Source organism: Ambystoma mexicanum, chromosome 12 (genome assembly GCF_040938575.1).
Source record: "Ambystoma mexicanum isolate Mex_15411 chromosome 12, UKY_AmexF1_1, whole genome shotgun sequence".
In the NCBI taxonomy this organism is placed as follows: domain Eukaryota; kingdom Metazoa; phylum Chordata; class Amphibia; order Caudata; family Ambystomatidae; genus Ambystoma; species Ambystoma mexicanum.
This window is the reverse complement of record NC_090936.1, coordinates 79,782,715-79,802,148: the sequence shown is the minus strand read 5'-3', so window position 1 is coordinate 79,802,148 and position 19,434 is coordinate 79,782,715. Positions and strand designations below refer to the sequence as shown.

At 44.9% G+C, this 19,434-nt stretch overlaps 1 protein-coding gene across 4 annotated transcripts in view; it reads left to right on the top strand.

The window, feature by feature from the left end:
- Positions 1–19,434, top strand: part of PTPN12 (protein tyrosine phosphatase non-receptor type 12) — an 820,244-nt gene that overhangs the window by 556,583 nt on the left and 244,227 nt on the right. For all 4 annotated transcript variants that reach the window (XM_069628049.1, XM_069628047.1, XM_069628048.1 and 1 more), the window contains exon 13: positions 15,673–16,646. In XM_069628049.1, coding sequence (XP_069484150.1) covers positions 15,673–16,646 — 974 coding nt within the window. The remainder of the gene's footprint in view (positions 1–15,672; positions 16,647–19,434) is intronic.

Below are 19,434 nucleotides of genomic sequence, written 5' to 3'. Positions count from 1 at the left end.
TACCGCAATTTAATTACTATACAGTAGCTTTAAAGACGGGTTAAGTTGTACTTGTTCGTTCTATGTGGCATATTGTTTTGTACCGCGCACTATCTTGAGGAGAACCATCTCCTTTTACGGAAGCACCTCAAAACCTTCCTCTTTGCTTCTGCTTTCTCTCTCCCCTGCTACAACTGGACCACTGTCTGCGACCTCGGTCCTGGGCCCTTCCACTCTCCACCTGCACTGCCTCCCTGTCAACCCCTGCACTGGGGGACTGTCTCAGTATTCTACAGCCCCCCCATGACGTATAATACCCAGTTGCACTGTCCTAGCTATGACATAATTTCCCGACCTAATATATAAAATGAATAATTTTAATAAAGATCTAATGGTGAGACTAATTTCATTTTTTATGTTTTTAAAACAGGTACATCCTTCATTATTGTATGTGTCACGAGTACCAGACACCGGCGTATGGCTTTTACAACCGCCAGTTGCTTCTCCGCGTGAACAACGTTACCAACCTGACCATTTTATGGGACGATCGCCAAGTACAAGTATGCCCTTACGCGGTACTAACGGCTAGATGCAACATACAGACCGTTGTGGTGGCCTAGTGCCTCGTTGTTGGAACAGCCATGCGATTATCAGTGCGACCGAAGAGCTTATTTTATCGTAAACCAACACCCTGTGTACTGCACACGAACATCGCTTGCCTCAAGACGAACTATTTTGGAACGTGAGCAAATATAAATGCAAATCGCTGAATATTCTCTAAACATTTGATGTCAAATAAATGTACTTTACCAAATTTACAATCTTGCGGTTTGATTTAAAAGTACAGTTTCATATTCCGAATTGTGGCGCGCTGCGTTGTGAGCTGATCTTTGTTGGTTTCCGGGTTCTGTGTGGAGTCGCGTAGAAGACGCCTGCGCGCGTTTGCCTACGCAGCACAGTCACGTCACGAATAGAGGCGGGGAATATGAATGTTTTGATAAAGTCTGTTTCAGGGGCGGGGGATTTGATTTAGTGCCGCAAAAGCAGGTGAGCCAGGTCGATGGGGGGGAAATGATAGGATTATCAGAAAATGGCGGCTGATTTCGAGTGCGTTAATGGACGAAAAGTCGGGTAAGGTCCATAGCAAAGTTTTCTACGATCTACCGATTTATGCTTAAAAACACATGGCCGAACGGTAGGGACAATAAAAAAAGTCCCGGAACTATCCTTTAACTGAATACCCAAGTAACAACGCACCCCTGCATGCAGACGCAGGATGGAGAGCCCATCCTTCTTAACAATCAGGTGAGACACAGTAAAGAGAACATAAGGAGGTTACGGAAGTAGAAGCAGAGGTTAGACCTCCTTCTGTCGGTTAGCTAACTTACCATTGTACCACTCTAGGAAAATCTTCCTTCGTGCCAGACAGACAAAACTTAGAGGGCAGGTGCAGTCACTCATCACTTCACTACGAGTCACGCTGGTGGAGACCGTTGCAGTCCAGCTCTGTTCGGTGCCCCTGTGGAATTCAGGTGAGCGTAACAGTAGTCTCCATATCATCCAGCCTCTTCGCCGCCGCGAGCACATGATTGTTCATGTCTGCTATGGACTTATATATTATGTCTCCATTAGCATTGATCTTCTGCTTGATTTCTGCTAGCAGGCTGAAAAGATCATTTGTCCTCCACTTCCAAACGAGGTGAGTGGACCTGCGCAGTCAAAATTTGGTGTTTGGGCTTCTCCTCCTGATCCGCCAGCATAGTTTTAATGTTTACTGATTGTTTCAGCAGCAGTTTTTAACATGCCTCTTTGAAGCAGGGGCCTAAATCCCAGGTTCCGTCAATCTGGCATCTCCTGTCACTGGCACTCTTCTCAAGCTTTCTCTCACTGAGGGGCAGTCAGTGTGCCCCCACAAACCAGCCCACCCCGGAGCTGGGTGCCCACCAGTTATTTATTTTTTTCCAGGCTCTCACCAGGTCTTCAGGTCACTGAATTAATAGATGTGGCCCATCCATGGATTAGGGCTCTTCTACCTTTGTGTCCGGGGCCACGCCACCTCTCTGATTGCCCTGTCTGCTCATCAGATCTGTGAGGGAGCACCCACTTCGCGCTCCCACCCCGTGGTGTCCTCCGTCTGGGTAGTGGGAAGCGCAGGGCGCCTGACCTGCCAGGGCACTGCTTCCCATGATGCCCCCACTGCTTTCCCTCATTCTTTTCCAGTGGTTGCGCCTGTGTCAGTATGGGGTAGAGGTAGAGGTGGAGGTGAGAGATGAGTTCCCACGTACTCACAGTAGCAGGCGTGCGGGTCCTCGGTTATCGCCTTCCAGTGCAGCCATAGTCTGGTGCCATCTTGGCTGGACCTTACAGGGAGCTCAGTTCTTGCTGTGCTTATCTGCGGCTCAGCAACAAGGTAAAGGCAAATGGGGCACTTATGGCTCCATGTCCTGATGATCGTCAAGGGGGGCGGCAGGACGGGGGGGAAATATGCCTCACATTTATCAAGTTAGTGGGGGGCATACAGAGAAGTCCTGAGCTCACAGGGAACCCGTCTTTATGGTCCGCCACCTGGTCACCAGCCCCATGTATGGTATTTTTAACTCCTTTCTTTCCTCTAACTTGTTTCTTGCTTACCTTGTTCTTTATTCACTTGCTTTGTTATACTAGTTGCACTGATTGTTTTAACTGTTTTGAAATTAAAGTGTTAGTGTTCTATAGCCAGAGCACCTCCAAAGTGAATATGTATATAACAGTAGTGCATGTTTAGTGTAATACTTTGCAGTCATTTTTAAGTGCTAAGAGTTTTTCGAACTCCTAAATAATTGTGGTTTTATATATTCAGCATAACTTGTGTTAACAGTGCTCTGCGTGGTTTTAACTGAACCTTTCACCACTCTTGCTTTCGTAAGTCCAAGGCTTGCTTCTCAGTTATACTAACCATATGGTGTTTGGCTTGCCATTAGTGCCTTTCTCTGTTCTCCAGAATAGGGTGGCCTCTCAGAAATGGACCACTGGACTGATTCTGAAAATCCATCTCAACAGTTGCTAAGATCGTAAGGGGTCCAGAGTTGGTTCTTGAGTAGCGATGAGGATTTATCAGGCCTTGAGTCAAGGGGAAGGTGAATTTAGTGAGTGAGCTGCTGATGAATGCCCAGTAGGGCTGAGTGCATCAATCGTAAAAGTCTTCAGTACAGAGATGAGAGGCTGTCATAGGATGTTCTCTTGAGGGATGCTGTGGCGATAGTCCGGTCTTAAATAGTGAGTGTCTTAAGTTGTCCAGGTAGTGGTGTTTCTGCAAGATGGTTTGTGGTGGGCTGTAGGTTGTGGTGTTAGTGTTCATATGCTGATCTTGATGGCAGTGTTTTTTTTTTTGTTTTAAGGGTGAGGGTTGGTTGAGCAGAGGGTTGATGCCATAATTAAGGGCTTTGACGAGGGTCTGCATAATGTCCAACCTCTCCATTGACCTTTTACCATGAACCGGTACAATCTTTGATACTCGCAGATTTACAACACTACTGTGACTGATGGCTTCAAAAATCCACCGACCAGGTTAGTATGGATTCTTGCAATTTAAGATTTTGAAAAGTTTTCTAGGATGTTGTGGTAGGTCCAGATTAAGGGGTACCATGTGTCTTCCTCTCCATGTGCGCACTGCACTATATCCCAGGCCTCCCTACTCACCATAATGATCTCCAAGATTTGGATTAATGCAAGATTATGCTTGCTATCTAGTCTGTCTTAAGTGGGCTGTATCCTTCCCGATCTCCCTATAGGTCTATCTAAAGGGACATTGCTCTATTAGATGCTCTCACATCAATGTTTTCACAATTCTCTACCCCCCTCCACCCCTACCCCCTTTCATGTACCTTCTCTGCAACTACTCTATTGCTACCTCCATTCTCCACCCCTTTGCAGTTACTACTCTCCCTATCCATCGATCGCCTTCATTCTACCTCTCCATCGCTCTTCGTTCTGATCTTCTCCCATCTTCTGTTCTGCCCAACGCCTGATCTGCTCTCTGCTCTCCCTCTGTCTCCTCATACCATGACTTTACTTCTGCTTTCCATAATTTACGGCTACCCCAGTCTTCTCTCCCACACTCTTCCCTCCGACACCTCCACTCTCACTTCACACTACCCATCGTCCTTCCCCTTCTATTTTTACATTCTTCACCAGTTGCTCATTCACACTTCTTCCACTCTCAATTGGTACCACCCTCCCATTTCACTGCCTCATCTTTCGGTCCACCACCTCATTCCATGTTCTCCCATCCTTTGGCTGGCTTGGCTTTATAGCCCAGCATGTCCTGCAGTAACACACTGGTTCCTATTAGTCCCTTTGGTCACCTGTTCTTTTGGGGTCAATCTATCCCTGTTTTTCCCCCCTGGGGTTTGGCCTTCAGATCTTGGGTTTAAAAACACTCAGTAAGTCCTGCTCCCTTTTTGGTCCCTGGCATGTTGTATGTGGCCTCTAGATTTGTCCAACTGAGTGTTTTCCTGCATTGGGTATGTTAAGTTTTGGCATTTCTATTTTCTTCCTTGGCTGCAACAAGTTTGGGGTCCCAAAAAGATTTTGAATTCTGGCTTTGCGGCGACCCCTTTGGTTTTCTGCCCTTGGTCTGGGTATTTGTATTGACTAGTCGGACTTCTGTGAAGTGTAGCTCTGGAAGGAAACTGGGTACTTGAGCAGGACAGAGGCTAGCAGGCATTGCAGAAGAAAGAATGCTGCCCTGAATCAATTGCACAAAGCAAACTGGAGTAACGTCTGCTCTCCGCTCACTCGGTAAACCCAGATGGGCTTCATCTCGTGTTTCCTAACTTTTGCTCTGTGCTACGACTATCGCTTTACTTTATCTACAATTCTCCCTGGTGTGCCATGCAATGATGTAATTGCGCTATCCTCTGACTTTTCTCTTCAAGTGCACATCTCTCCTAGGTCCAGGTGGGCTACTGTTTTCTGTTGGCCTTATCATTCCATCATGGCCGCCACCTTTGAAAGCACTGCAGGGCTTTGATGCCAACCGAGCCTCCTAACGTGGCTCCACGCTGATTGGCCACATCTCGTACCATGTGGGCCAATCCATGACCAAGGCCCTGGCTGGACTTATCCGGCACTATAGGGAGCAACTCTCCCTGCTGCCACTCAGCGATGCTTCCAAAGGTTTCTCACTGACTTGGTTCCCCACACGTCCTGACCACGAACAAAATCTTGGTTTAAATTACTCTGGTAAGCAGTATGAATCACATTGGTCCACCCACCTTCCTTGAACACTGACTCCTCCTAATTGTTTCCTGCTTCTTTTCTTACCTGTCTAATCTCTAACCTCCAATCTCTGCACCAATTGTATTATGCATCATGATGTGCCTCCTACTGATTGCTTCTCAACAGCTCCTAGAGGCCCTACTTCTAATAAAACCAGATAATTTAAATCCCTTTTCTATTCTCTGGTGTGCTTCGAATTGTAAATCCACCATTTTCTACTGCAATTGGAGGGGGGGGGTGATCTACTCTTGCTGTCAACACACCCTCAACTACACTTTGTGATAGTCCCTGAGCTTTCCCCTCAGAGGACAAAACCACAGCCATCAAGAGGGCCACAGGGCATTTTTTCAGCAGAGCTGTGACCTCAGCATGGTGGTATCTACAACTCTTGGGGAATCATGGCGGCATGTCTAGTGGCAGTGGCCTACATGAGGCTCAAAATGAGATTACATCTGCATTTTGCAGCCTCCTGGAGTCGAGAGGTTCCCAGGCGGAAACTCATCGGCATCCCTCCCCATCTCCGCCAGGATCTAGTCTGGTGGAGCACAAACTACAACTTGTGGATAGGCAGGCCCTTCAGGTTACCATCACCACAGACTCTTCCTTGGGGGGCTGGGGAACCACTCTGGACAGCCAGTGTACATGGAGTTTGGTCACTTAGGGAACAGGAGCCCACCCCAATTGGCTCGAGTTGAGGGACATCTGGCTTGCTCTCAAAGCCTTCCTTCTGATGATCAGTGGCAAGATGGTCCTCATTCAAAGGGACAACTCCACCAGCATTTATTGCATCAACAAGCAGGATGGTGCCAGATATCCTCCTGTTTGCATATTGACAGTTGGCATTTGGGAGTGGGCTCTTGAGAACATGCACCTGAGGGCAATCCACCTCCCAGGGGAGTTCAACCCAGAGGCGGACAGGCTCAGCAGACTGGTGCGTACAACTACGAAAGGCAGTTAAACGAACAAGCCCTTCAGGGGATCTTTAACAGAGGGGGCTCATCCTCAGGTGGATCTCTTTGCCACCTTGTCCAATAGGTGGTGCCCCTAGTTTGCATCCTCACAGGGACACGACTGGGACTCTCTGGGCGACACGATGCAGATACAATGGGACAACATGAACGTACATGCGCTCCCTCCCACTCCCTTGGTGCACATTGTAATCTGCAAGATCAGGGAGGCCTGGCACCTCCGGGTCATCCTGATGGCTCTGTGGTGGCCCGTGAGGCCTTGTTTCCCCTGACTACTCAGCCTGTCTTAACAGGCCCGGTGCACCTTCTGCTGGGCCCAGCTCACCTACTCTCACAGCAGAGAGGCACGGTCATCCACCCCGCCCCCCCAGAAGTTAGGCCTCATAGCGTGGTTCCTGAACGGGTCACACTAAGGCCTCTACGTCTGTCACAGGCTAACCTAGACATTATACAAGGTGCTAGGAGTGATGCTACCAGGAGCCAGTACAAAAGCAAGTGGACTAGGTTTTGCCACTGGGCTGCATCAAGGTAGGTCAATTAATTGACCTGCACCATGGACAATATCCTATCCTCCTCTGCGCACCTCACACACTCAAATGTGCAGGTGGACGCATGCCGCACTTATCTGGCGGCATCAGAGCCTACCGGAAATCGGAGGAGGTATTTTCGTTCTGTTTCAGATGGTTAAGACATCTGACAGGCCTCTCCAGGCTCTACCTGCCTATCAAGAAGCCACACCCGGTTTAGGGCCTTAACTTGGTCTTGGGCGCCCTTGCGCATAAACCATTCCAACCCATGGCGTCCGGACACCAGGCTGGTCACCATTAAGACAGTCCTCCTGGTGGGCCTTAAATCTGCACCTAGGGTCAGTGAAATCCAGGCTCTGGTGGCTTCAGACCCCTATACTACTTTCCATAAGGAAAAGGCGGTGCTTGGAACTCACCCCACTTTCCTAAGGTGGTATCCTTGTTTCACCTAAATTAGATGGTGTAACCCACTTCCTTCGTAGACCCTAAGGACGATGCTCGGAGGGTTCTGCACTGTCGAGACATCAGGCGTGCTCTAAAATTCTACCTGGACAGAACCAAGAGTTCCCGCAAATCTGAGGCTCTTAGTCCTCTTCGGTGGGCCAAAGCCAGGCTAGCAAGCTTCCAAAGCCTCCATAGCATGATGTATGGTAGCGGCCATCAAGCAGGCTTATGAAGGGAAGCACAAACAGCTTGCAGCAAATCTACATGCCCATGCGTTTAGGGCCAAGGCTACGGATTTTCAGAGGCATGTTCCGTGGAAGGTCATCAGCAAGGCGGCTACATGGGCTACGCCTTTGGCTTTTTGCAAGCACTATTGCTTGGATGCCGGCTCCAGGTTGGACACAGCATTTGGTCAGGCATTATTAAGGAACTTGTTTTCTTAAGAGGGTCACTACTCCGCCCTGGGGCTACATACAGTTGTAATCGCCCATCCAGTATGGGGGAAAGGGGACGGGATGTGGGAGTAATTATAAGTTACTCACCGTAGTGACTAACGTACTCCTAGTCAAAGTCCCCTTTCCTCCATATGTCAATGCATCAAAGGGGACTGAGTGGCGTCGGTGGACCGAGTCAGGCTAGAGCATGCTCCTGGGATCGCACCCACACGTGCCTCTAAATTTAAAGGGGAAGTTGCTTTTTTTCTGGTGAAAAAGGTTCCATCTCATTTCCCTAGCGAGGGACGCACATGCAGTATGGAGGAAAGGGGACTATGGACTAGGTAGGAGTAAGTTAGTCACTACGGTGAGTAATTTATAACTTATGTGGAGTGCTATGAGGGGGTTACACTGTATCCCCTTTCTAACTTGTTATAGTGAGAAGCTAATCTGAATGGCTGGTGGCAGTGGATGTGTTCTACCGATTTTTGTGTAATTTTTACCCACAGGCTGTGTTCACAGCCCCGGTTATGCACAAAAGTGTCACCATTGACCCAAAATGGTGGCTGTTTTTTTCTCGCCATTTCTTGTGTGCTTGTCCTTTCTTGGTGGTTCTTCTGCCAAGCTTGGTGGTTGAGGTCCTGGTAGGAATCATTTGGGAAGCTCGCCAAGGCTGAGTGGAAACGAGAGAAGAGTCAAACTCTGCAGTCCTTTGTCTTCTGGCATGCCTACCTGGAGCTTGTTCCAACTTGGAGGCTGGCTGTCCTGGAAGGACAAGCATTTCCCAAAGTTTGAATGCAGATTGGCTGTGTGCCTGGATCCTGAAGCTGAAGTCAAGTCGACCACTGGAACAGAAGAACCGAAGACTACAACCAGAGACACCAACAGCCCTTTCTAGCAACTGATAAAGCCTGCTGAAGTGACTGCTGCTGTCCTGACCCTGTTTTCAAATTGACTGGAAACTCAGAGGAAGACTTCCTCCCGTGGATTGATGGGCAAAGGTCCGAAGACGAACTGCAATTTCAGCCATCCCATGACGCCCTGTAACCTTCCTGGGCTGTGAACCGCCAATACCCTGGGACCTATGACCATTCTGCAGTACATTGTCTTTTGAAGAACAAATCTTCCTGAAACTTTGGTGGACTCCTGCTAGACTTCCAGAAGCAAGATTCCACTCCTCAATGTCCCCTCACCAAAGTGCAGGACCAAAAAAGTGAGGTGGATCGATTGGAAGAGAACGGTTCTTCGCTGGTGTCTCTGAAAAGGCGTCGAAACCACAAATCCGCGTTGTAGCATGGACAATCCTTTGCTGGGAGTACCCTCTCTCGACTGCTGCTGCGAAATCCCCTTCAGAGTCTATCCTTTGTCACCATGACCAAGGAACAGGAGACCGGGTTTGCAGCTGCTACAGCATGAAGGCATACAGCTTAATCTTCATCACTCCTAAGGTACTGTTGGACTCGAGGTATTACTTAAAGTAATTCTGTCGCTTCTATGTTGCTGAGGTGGTAATTCGTGCATTTGGGAATTTGCACATACTTTCGCCCAGGACTAATGCGGTAACGCATTCAGGGAGCCTGCTCTGAAATCTATGAACCTGTTCACCCACAAGAACTGTTAACTGCTACAGAAGATTCCCACAGGAACTCTAGCCTTTTCTACTGCTTGTGCCTGCCTTTTTCACCTCCAATCTGACCCCGAAAAAGACTTGAATTAGATAGGGAAGAAATCCTAAAGTCTAGGCTCTGTGAAAAGTTTGCTAACCAATTTAGCTTATGTTGGTTATATTGTAAGAATCTGAAACAGTGTTACAAAGTTATTAGTGATCTTTGAAGTGTCACTATTTTAAAATGTAACTGCAGAGTACTTACTTTCTACTGTTGGTAGGGTCTGTAAAGTTATACCTTCTGGTGTTGGTCTTGCTGGAACTGAATAACTGAAAGTTTACTAGAACAGTGGTTTTAATCACCTTGAATTGCATTAATCTGCCATTCTAGAAGTCTTTCTACACTCTAATGTACTTAATAAAAGTATTGCATGGCTTGTATATTGTTTGCTTATTGTAATAGTACTTACCTTTCTGAAGATGCATCTTTATCTGTGTATGTATATATCTGTTGGGCTTTCGTCAAATGCAAGGCTGCTAGGGTTTACAATGCACTAGGTGCTCTTAGTACCAGGTTTCAAACCAGTGTCAAGATGGCTGCACGGTTATTCTGGGGTAACGCGCATGTAAGCTAGCTGTCGATAGCAAAGATGGACTCACAAAACTGTTGCCAGGACTATAGAGAATGTATACATTGCTGTGCAGATCACACACTAGCTACGAGTATGTAGAGAAAAGCATCATTTCTGTGCTCCATTTTATCTTCCCTGGAGATGGGGAGGAATTATTAAAGAACCTTTTTCCGGAATCTTCCTTGTTTTATTTGCCGTCTCTTGGATTTGTGAGCCGACACAGTGCATCAGCAAGGTACTTTGCGGCCCAGTTTGTATATTTTGATATATACAATTCCGTTTTATTTCTATATAAGAGTATAAGTGTTTCCCTGGATCATATGTAGGCTACAAGTTCTTTGTACCTTCTTACAGCCCCTCTCCGTCCTGTGATAAGCCTGATTGCTACCTTACCTTGAGTAGTACAGCCTTATACTAGAGGTTGGTGCTCTGTTGCCTATTAGATGGTTTTAGAAAGTCTGGGTGGACTTTCGAACAACTGTCAACACCCATGTCTCCTGGAAACAAATGTGATGCATGTTAATAACGTTGACCCAATCTTCGTCTTTTAACCTCCCTAGGCCAGCTATGTCTCAGGAGGGGGCCTTGAGATCTCTGTTTGCAGTCCGCTATTTGTGAGGGGCATACAGAACATGCAGAATTACTAAAGAGTTGGGTTCCACAGGGTGGGCTGAGTATCAAACAGCACTGGAATCAGTCCCAACTCTATACAAGTATCTGTCAAATATTGGAGGGATCCCTTTCACCATAATTTTTTATCCTGGAGGTGACCGCTTTCTGAAGTCAATAGCAAGTATGTTGTAGGCTATATCCCGATTGTGAAAAGTAACTTTAGATAGTCTAACCCATTACCTGTTGGGTCAGTAAGGCATGTCACATACTTGATATCTCTTCTAAAGACTGAATACTGTCCTATTTCATTAGGTTGTCGATCCCTGCAGCCATTATTAATGTTCCTAGTGGTGAACAAGATGCACGTTTGTACCACCTGGAATGGGAAAAACTAAGTGGCTTCAAATCTGGTTGATATCCTCAAATTGGCTTTGGCGAGCCATTGTGAGATGTTGTAATTGCTCTTGATTTTAACGCTAAATACCTGGAACATTGTCCTTCAGAGTATGGAGGTCTTTGATGGCCTTGAGATTTGAGAATTTAAACTCAAACAAAATAATTCAAATAAGACCCGTCTATTTGGTTCAATTTTTTATGCACGACTGGGGCTTGATCAGGATAAAGTTGTGTATACCTGGTGAGTTTACGAGATGAAGTGAAACAGATTCTTGATTACTTTGTTTCCAACCCCTAATTCAATAAACAGTAGTTTGATAGTATCAGTGTCAAGCAAAATCCAAATTTAGATGCCTAAATACATCTGTTCCACAATTAATAGGCCAACATTAGAGGCTGGTAAACTGAACCTGATTGGAGAACAGTTTTATAACAGTCCTTAAAACCACCCATCTCCGGGCCCATATGGATTGGCTGATGTGGTCATTTAAAAATCCCATTCTGAATGGACTGCATAGTTTTCTCAATATTAAATTAGTTTAAGCTTCCAATTCTATGGATGAAATCTCTCATTGTACCAAAGGGTTATCGGGAGGACCTGCATAACTACCGGCTCATTGCACTGATTTAAATTGTGTCAAATATTTTCCATTGAGACACGCTCTTAGGCAATAGATTTTGATAACATTTAACAAGTGTTTCAAACTGTATTCGGAGCAGGGATGTCCACCAGCCCATATTAGCTTTAAGGGCTTGTGACTTGTAGAATGGTGGGGTCTGTTAACTCCCCAACATGATGTTTGGACTAATCTGAAGTTTTTTGATGAGTTTACAGCAATTATCTGTGGGGAAAGCAGAAATAATAGCGCATTAATCGCTGTCTGTTAACTTGTAAAGTTGTAATCGGATTATATATATATATTATATCATATCTCATTTGATGCTGAAAAATGTTTCAGACCTGGCCAAGTTCTTTAAGGAAGTAATAAATGTCCTCTCAAATCGGTTACAGAAACATTTAATTCTACGAATAGTAGATGCTGTTTTAGAATTCTCAAACAAGATCATCTTTTTCTATGATCAAAATTAAAAACGTCTGGAATTTGGAATCGTGTTCATTTGAAGTGGGGGAACTGCTATTAGCTCTACATTTGGTATAACAATAAACACATTGCTAAAACAAATGGGAACAGTTTACTGTAACAGCTACCGCCGTTACTGCGCTACAATAATTTAATAATCATTGGTTACTGAAACATGTACGCAAACATGCTCCATTGAGTCTGTATGGATTTAGTAAAAGTAGGTTTATTTTAAGTTTGCATACATCTCTTTATAGGGAAATTATGGAAATATGCACTGCATTCTCCCTGCACACTCCATGCAACTAATTGGAGCTGAATTGTGCTGACCCTATCTTGTTAATTTAGCAAGACTGAGCAAGGCCCAATTTATTAAAATACAGCCTGCCCTCGATAGTGTGCTTATTATACCTGTGAATTGATTGATATACTTTGCTATATAGAAGTGGAAAACATTTAGATTACGGGAGACTTTTTTTTTTTTAAAGAATATACAGGCCTGTGTTCCTTGGTCATTATCGAAGGTGCTTATTATGAAAGTGCTAAAAAGCCTTCTTACAGGCGCAAAAAAGTCATGTTGCAAGCGAATAGCCAGAAAGCCGCCAAGAGGCAATTTTCACTAGCCAACGGCTAGTGACGAATGGAAATGTTGCAGCATTCCCATTATAGAATGAAGTGACATCAGACTGCCTGGAAGCAAACAAATTATCAACTCGGTACTTTTTTTTTTGCGTGAATCGCTATGCATCTTTCCATCTAAAAAGGATTCTTTTCATTTTACAGTAACAAAAAAAAATCTTTTTTTTTTTGGGGAAGTGGGGGCGAACATGACCTTTGTAATTCAAGCTTAATTCTCTTAAGATGTGGAGGAAAGTTCCTGTGAAAATAGGCAGCCCTGAAGACTTGGTGTTGAGTGACGAATATTAATTGGGGTTATTCTCCTTGTAGGTATTTATAACGAGATAGATCAGCATGGCAAAAACATTGATAATTTTGCCGCTTATGGCACTGGCGCTCAAAATCACATCAGACCTAGGGAACCAATCCAAGATATTGCTATCTTTTGCTTCTCCATTGTCAAGTTACTTGTGTCGTTTCATCATCTGTGTACTGAAGTTTAAAGTTGAAATCGATAATATCTGTGTTCCCGTATTTAGTTTATTATGCTATGAAGAGCGTTATGTAATAGACCGATCCAGTGAAAAAACAGATTTTGAATGCAAAATTGAAGTAAAACATTAACAATGAGTTGCAAGATGCTAAGGCAGTGTTTTAGTATATTTTTGTAATGCAAGGATATTTCATAATCACAGATACCGTCTTGGTGGGTACAAGCCTTTTACTTTTTGGACACTTTTAAACGTGTTGCTGGCAATCGCTGCATACGACCCCTCCCTGGTTCAGTTACCTCCATGCTCCAAATCCACCCCTCCAAAGAAAGCTCACAATTCTGATCTTGCGGTAGGATTGAAGATATATGAAGGTTCTTGCAGTGTCCATTGCATTCCAACCCCACCCCACTCGTGCATATCAACCCATTCCCTTGCTGCAGATTTCCCATTCCCTAAAGTAAGCACTCAAACAGTGCTTGCAATATACAGGGAGCTATGCAAGTGCACACATCCCACACACCCTGGCCCCAATGCACTCACTCTAACATCCTCTTCCACTCACCACCACACCATGAAGACAGAATAAAGGGGACTTGTGGCATTACAAAGCTTCTTAAAAAGGAAAAACTCGACCAGATTGTCTGATTTAGCCCTCTCTTTGAAGGGAGCTCCCTGGGGTGTCTAGATGTAATCAGGAAGAGGGTAACCTCTGCGGAACAGCTCTTGAAGATTTGGTCCCTAGATGGGATTCCTTGGAGTTGCCCCCAGTATCCGAAATAAGGCCCACGATGGTGTCTCGTTGTAGAGGGGGCACCACTAATATTCCTCCTGACAGTGTCTGCAAAGGGGCCACATGCGCCCTGAAAATAAGGTCACTTGCCTACTTGCACTGCACTTGGATGAGAGCTTGAAAATGGGAACAAAGCCATGAGCGAAGACCCCCTCATAGCGGTGGAGTTGCCTGCATGAGTGTCCTAACTAACATTGTGGTAGAGGTCCAAGGCGCACACAACATTTTGTGTGGGTGTTGACGATGGAAATGGGGCTGACCTAGGAAGAACAGTTCAAAAACTCCTTAAGCCAAGCTTAGGCGGAGGAATAAAAAACAAAAACACTGGAAGCAAGTGGAAATTAAAAGTAAAGTATGAAAAAGAACCGAGCAGGCCCCTCCTCAATACAGTCCATCAGGTGTCCAGTCGTGGACACATGGAGAAAATGACAAATGCAAGTTTTGATGAGGCAGGCAGTAATGTCAAAACTGAAGCGCTAGTCTTGGGTGCTGCAAAAAATGCTCCAGTCCTTGCAGGATGGAATTTCTCAATGTATGGAGAGAAAGGGGTGGGGTGCAGGGTCCGCTATATTGACCGGGCTCCAACAAGATTCTACTCCGAGTTTGGCTGAGAAGGATGTCTGGGGTAAGGGTGCTTAAAAGGCCTTTCTTCTTGTGTTTCTTGGTCAAAACCCATTTGTTGGGGCAGCTGCTCAGTTGAGACAGAATTATCAAAGGATTTGAACAAAAAGATGCTATTCACCCAGATTATGGTTTATAAGAAGTAAAATATAAAGCTCTTCCCTTGACTCTACCCTTCTACAACCAGTAACAAATGATTGTCCTTCATTTTTTGTTACATTTTCTCATCGTTCTTGTGAAGCTGTGTCGAGGTCCGACTGCACTCATTTTAATACAGAAATCAAGAATAAGACTTCATCTTGAACTTGTTCACTATGGATCTGAGATTGGTTGCCCGGTTGATGTGCGTGCATGCGTGTTGCATGCGCTGCATAGTAGGAAATGGAAAAACCCAATACAAATGTTGTGGGGCACTGCAGTTCAATCAATGCCCAACATAATTAAATCAAAATGAAAACTTGTGTGCCAGCCTTTATAAAGGATTGCTTTTCCACATAGCAGACTATGAACAGACCTTTAGACGAAGCAGCTGCACTTGAACTCTCAGTGCCTGTGAAAGTAGTGCCTTTGAAAATGCATCTTTTTCTTCATGCAGCAAAAGTGCATTTAGCAAATATTGTCAAGTGTCAAAGGTTGGCATGATTTACTTTTATATGGGGTGTGGACAAGAGCGTCATGAGGTGCCCAGTGGGAGGCCTGGCCAGGACATTGCATTTGCCTAATCGAGCTGTCAGTCTGCGGGATTTCATTGTGACGTGAAACACAAATGTACACATGGTGATTTCTAGCAAAATATATATTACAAATGGGAGACAATTGAACACTCTTTATCAATGATTTCTTGTTATGATTTCGAATGAAAAACCAGCATGAAACCTCTACATTGTAGTGGTCCTTATTGTGGAATAAATCCACTTTCAGTTTTATCTTTGAAAGTTTTGAAATTCTTATTTGCTTTATTTGCTGCATGTTCATTCATTTAATTGCCTGCCAAACTGTGATGCTAGTGTCAATATTACAGAATAACATCTTAATGAAGCAAAGTGTTTTTAAATTGATGTGTTTGAAAAGTGTTGAAGACCTTCCTGTTTGTCTAGGCTCATGATCTTAGCTGTAGAGGTTTCAACATTGATCTTTTCCATGTTGGTTAATGTGTATTGTGCAGTTTCATTTGCAAAGAGATGATTACATGCATTTACTATTTTTACAGTTGCCTTGTGGACGATGATGTTAAAGAAGAAATCTTGCAGCCTCCAGAGCCACGTCCTGTCCCGCCCATCTTAACACCATCACCTCCTTCCGCTTATCCGACAGTTACCAATGTTTGGCAGGACAATGATAGATATCACCCAAAGCCAGTTTTGCATGTGCTGACGTCGGACCAAACCAGAGACCTTAATGAAAACAACAGCAAGTCTGCTGACATTTCAGGGAAAAGTGAACCTGTTGAGCGAATGGAGAAGAAGCTGGAGCGCAAGTTGAGTATTGAGATAAAGAAGGTACCTCTACAAGAGGGACCAAAAAGCTTTGACAGTAATGCACTCTTGAGTAGAGGAAATGCTGTTAAATCAAAATCAGTTTCCTCCTGCCTAGCGGACAAGTCCTCTAAAGCACTGGATCAGAGTTCTATGGATACAGGCGATCGTGCATCTCAGAACTCTTTGTTGGAGTACATTGAGCCACAAGTTCACAAAGCCTTAAGTTGTGAAAATGTGTCGGGACAGAAGTGTTCTGATGCCCCACTGAGGCCAGGCCACCTCCCCCTTAAAGAGAGAGGGCAAGCAATGTGGTCCTTACCAAGCCCTGAAAATACATTTCCTGCTCATAATGTGAAGCCAGCTGCTGCCAAGTCTCTGGATGGTTTGTGTTCAGATAGTAAAACGGTCTCGCAGACATCTGGGATCGCCCCCCAAATGCAACTTTCTTCTGGGGATTATATGGACCTCAACAAAGCACCAGCAGTTGGGGCACCATTGTCTTTTACTAACCCTCTACACTCCGATGACTCTGACACTGATGAGAGACCCTCCGATTGCACGACCACCAAAAGTTTAACAAACATTTCAACTGTGAGCGTCAACGTTTCTGCTACAGCTTCAAGTGAAGCCCCATCTACTAGAAAAGTATTACCATTGTCCATTGCAGGACACGATTTGCCAGTCACTAAATCAGCTACTGAAAAAGGTATTGTTTGGTTTCCATTTTATGTACAAGCATATAAAACAATTTAAGATGAGACGGATATTCCTTTATGAATTTAGCAGAACTACTGAAATGGTGCATGTCACTTTTCAGTTCTGTATGCAAGGTTGGTACTTTATTCAGTTTCATATTAGACATGACATATGTCTCTAATATGTGTTAAATCATTTAGTCTCCAGTTTCTGTGTTCATTACTACAACTTAAGCCATTGAAATGTTATTCGTTTTTTTGTCCTATTGTATTCGTCATTTATATAGCACACTTTCCCCATTTGTATGACCTCAAAGCGATTTGTGGTTGGAACGCCCTCGGGGACCGAAGTCCATGTGTGGGAGATTCTAAGAGTTAATTTTTAAGATGTGCGTTTGCATTTTGCCAAGTTAGGACTGGGGGATAGTGTGGGGGGTCTGCCTGGAGGTAGGCATGTGGGCGGGTGCTGTTGGTGGTTTAGGATAGAGTACTAGTGCTAGAGAGTACAAAATATTTCATAGGATGTCGCTGCATACTAATGGCAGAGGTGTTTGGGTACGTCAGTGATTTCAGTGTTGAAGTCTATGCAAGCTGCTAGACCGGAATTGCTATACTTTTTAGGACCTTTTTATTGTGTTCCAATTCAGAAAATCAAATACCCACATCATAACGGCACCTAAAATGCAACCCCCAAACCCACTTCACCGTCCTCATCCTTTCGTTCGTTCACCACCCCAGGAGCTTCACCCCTAGCCCCACCACCTAGCTGTACTACTTCAGCTATTTAAATACCTGTGTACAGAAATAGCTTTGTCCATCTAGAGGCGACATCTAACAGATCACCAGAAATGCTTTTTTAGAGCTGTAGTTTCACTATCAATCTGTCTGGCGCTCAAGAGCAGTCCCAGTACTTCACTACAGAATCTTCAAATTATCGCCACTCCAACACTGATGAACGCGTCCACCCTCTGTTTTACAGTGAAAAAATGATCTGCCACCCTTCCCATCTTAAGTAGACCATCCCTTAAATAATTAACACTAAACAGGTATTTAAATGGTATTGAGTGGGAGCAAGAGGCAACGTGCCAGAGGCACTGGAGTGTTTCTCTGCAATTCATTGCTGCAGAGCTCTCCCACGTGTCTCCTATTTCTCGAATGACCCGTTCAGGCTGCTCCTCCTTAAATGGGGTAATGGCCCAATATGGAGCAGAGTTGAGTTTAGTCAGGATGTCGGTCTCCAAAACATTGGGTTGCATCATTGATTCCACTGTTAGCCTTAAACCCCTCCAATTGGGCCTTGAGGGCATTTCTTAACAAGAGGTTCAAATGTCTGGCTGAAGAGCACTTCACTTCTGGAAACTCATCGTGCAATTTGGTATCACTTTGCCCAGCTTCTCTTTTCCCTTTTCCTGAACCCTGCAATCTACCCAGTTTTGTCCAAACATACCTTCTAAACAATGCTGTTTAGCATAACATTCTTGGCCCATCCCACTCAGCTAGTAGTGTGCTGTTTTAACTATTGCGACTTCTCTTGGAACTTACAGGGAGTCAGCTCTCCAACTCCATACAATTCCCTCTTACCAATGAGATCTAATTCCAGCCTGATTGTTGGTTAAGTTTTCGCTTGATACCTATATTTGTTATCCACAGTCTGTCAAGAGGCCACACAGTACATTTTAACATTCCTTAACCCCAAGACCACCCTCCTGCCCAAAATTGTATAACTTGGTTGATCCACTCAAAGGCGCTTCATGATAAATCAACTCTTGGACTGCCACCACAGTTTTCTGAGTGGTCACCAAACCCGTATTGCATGTTCTGAACTTCACATTATGGGTAATTATATAATTTGACATACTGCTACTCTTCCCAATAGGGACAGCAGACGCCTTGTTCAAATTTCCTAACAACTGCAGGCACGTTATTCTAGGAAACTGGATTTGTCTTTGCACATAGAATTCCCCAGGTACTGACATGTGTTCAGTGCTACTCTGAAGGGGCAATTTGTGGCGAGTGCTCCTTTCATGCCATGTTCACGGAGTAGTATGGATTTGACCAATTGATCTTCAGATCTGTTGGTTTGCTGCAATCTGTGATGATGTCCTTGAAACTAGGGGGAGTGGAGCGTGGGTTGGATGTATAAAGCAACAAGTTATAATGCATATAAAGGTGCCTGATCCTAGTCCCCTTTTGCGGTAAACTGACAAGGGACTCTCTCTGGTGTAGTGGGTTTGTCAGTCTATAATAGCACTGCAGGATTAATGGACAGAACGTGTGTTCCCCATGCAATCCCAGACTGGGACCACACCCTGGAAATTGTAATTGTTATTTAGTAGATAGGACTCAGTGCATCAAGTGGAGACTTCATGATCTCACTAGCGAGGATTTCAGACTTGCCCAATTAACACAACAGCTGACTCTGTAACCTGCGAACTTAGCCACCCAAGTTCAGTTACAACATACATGACCATCAGTCTGGCTTCAGAGCTGCCAGAATCACGGAAACTGCTCTCCTGAACATCTGTGAAGACTTGCTCTCCAACCTTGATTCCAACACCCCTTGTGTCCTCTTACTTGATCTCTCTTCTGCCTTTGACACGGTCAACCATGCCATCCTGCTCAGTCGTCTCCATGATAACCTGGGTATCACTGATCAGGCCCTGGCTTGGCTGACTTCTTTCCTCTTTGATCGACCATCCCAGGTCCAACATGGGTCCTCCGTCTGCTTGATCTCCATCTCTATCTGTGGGGTTCCCCAGGATTCTCCTCCCTCCCTGGCTTTCAACCAATACTTGGCAC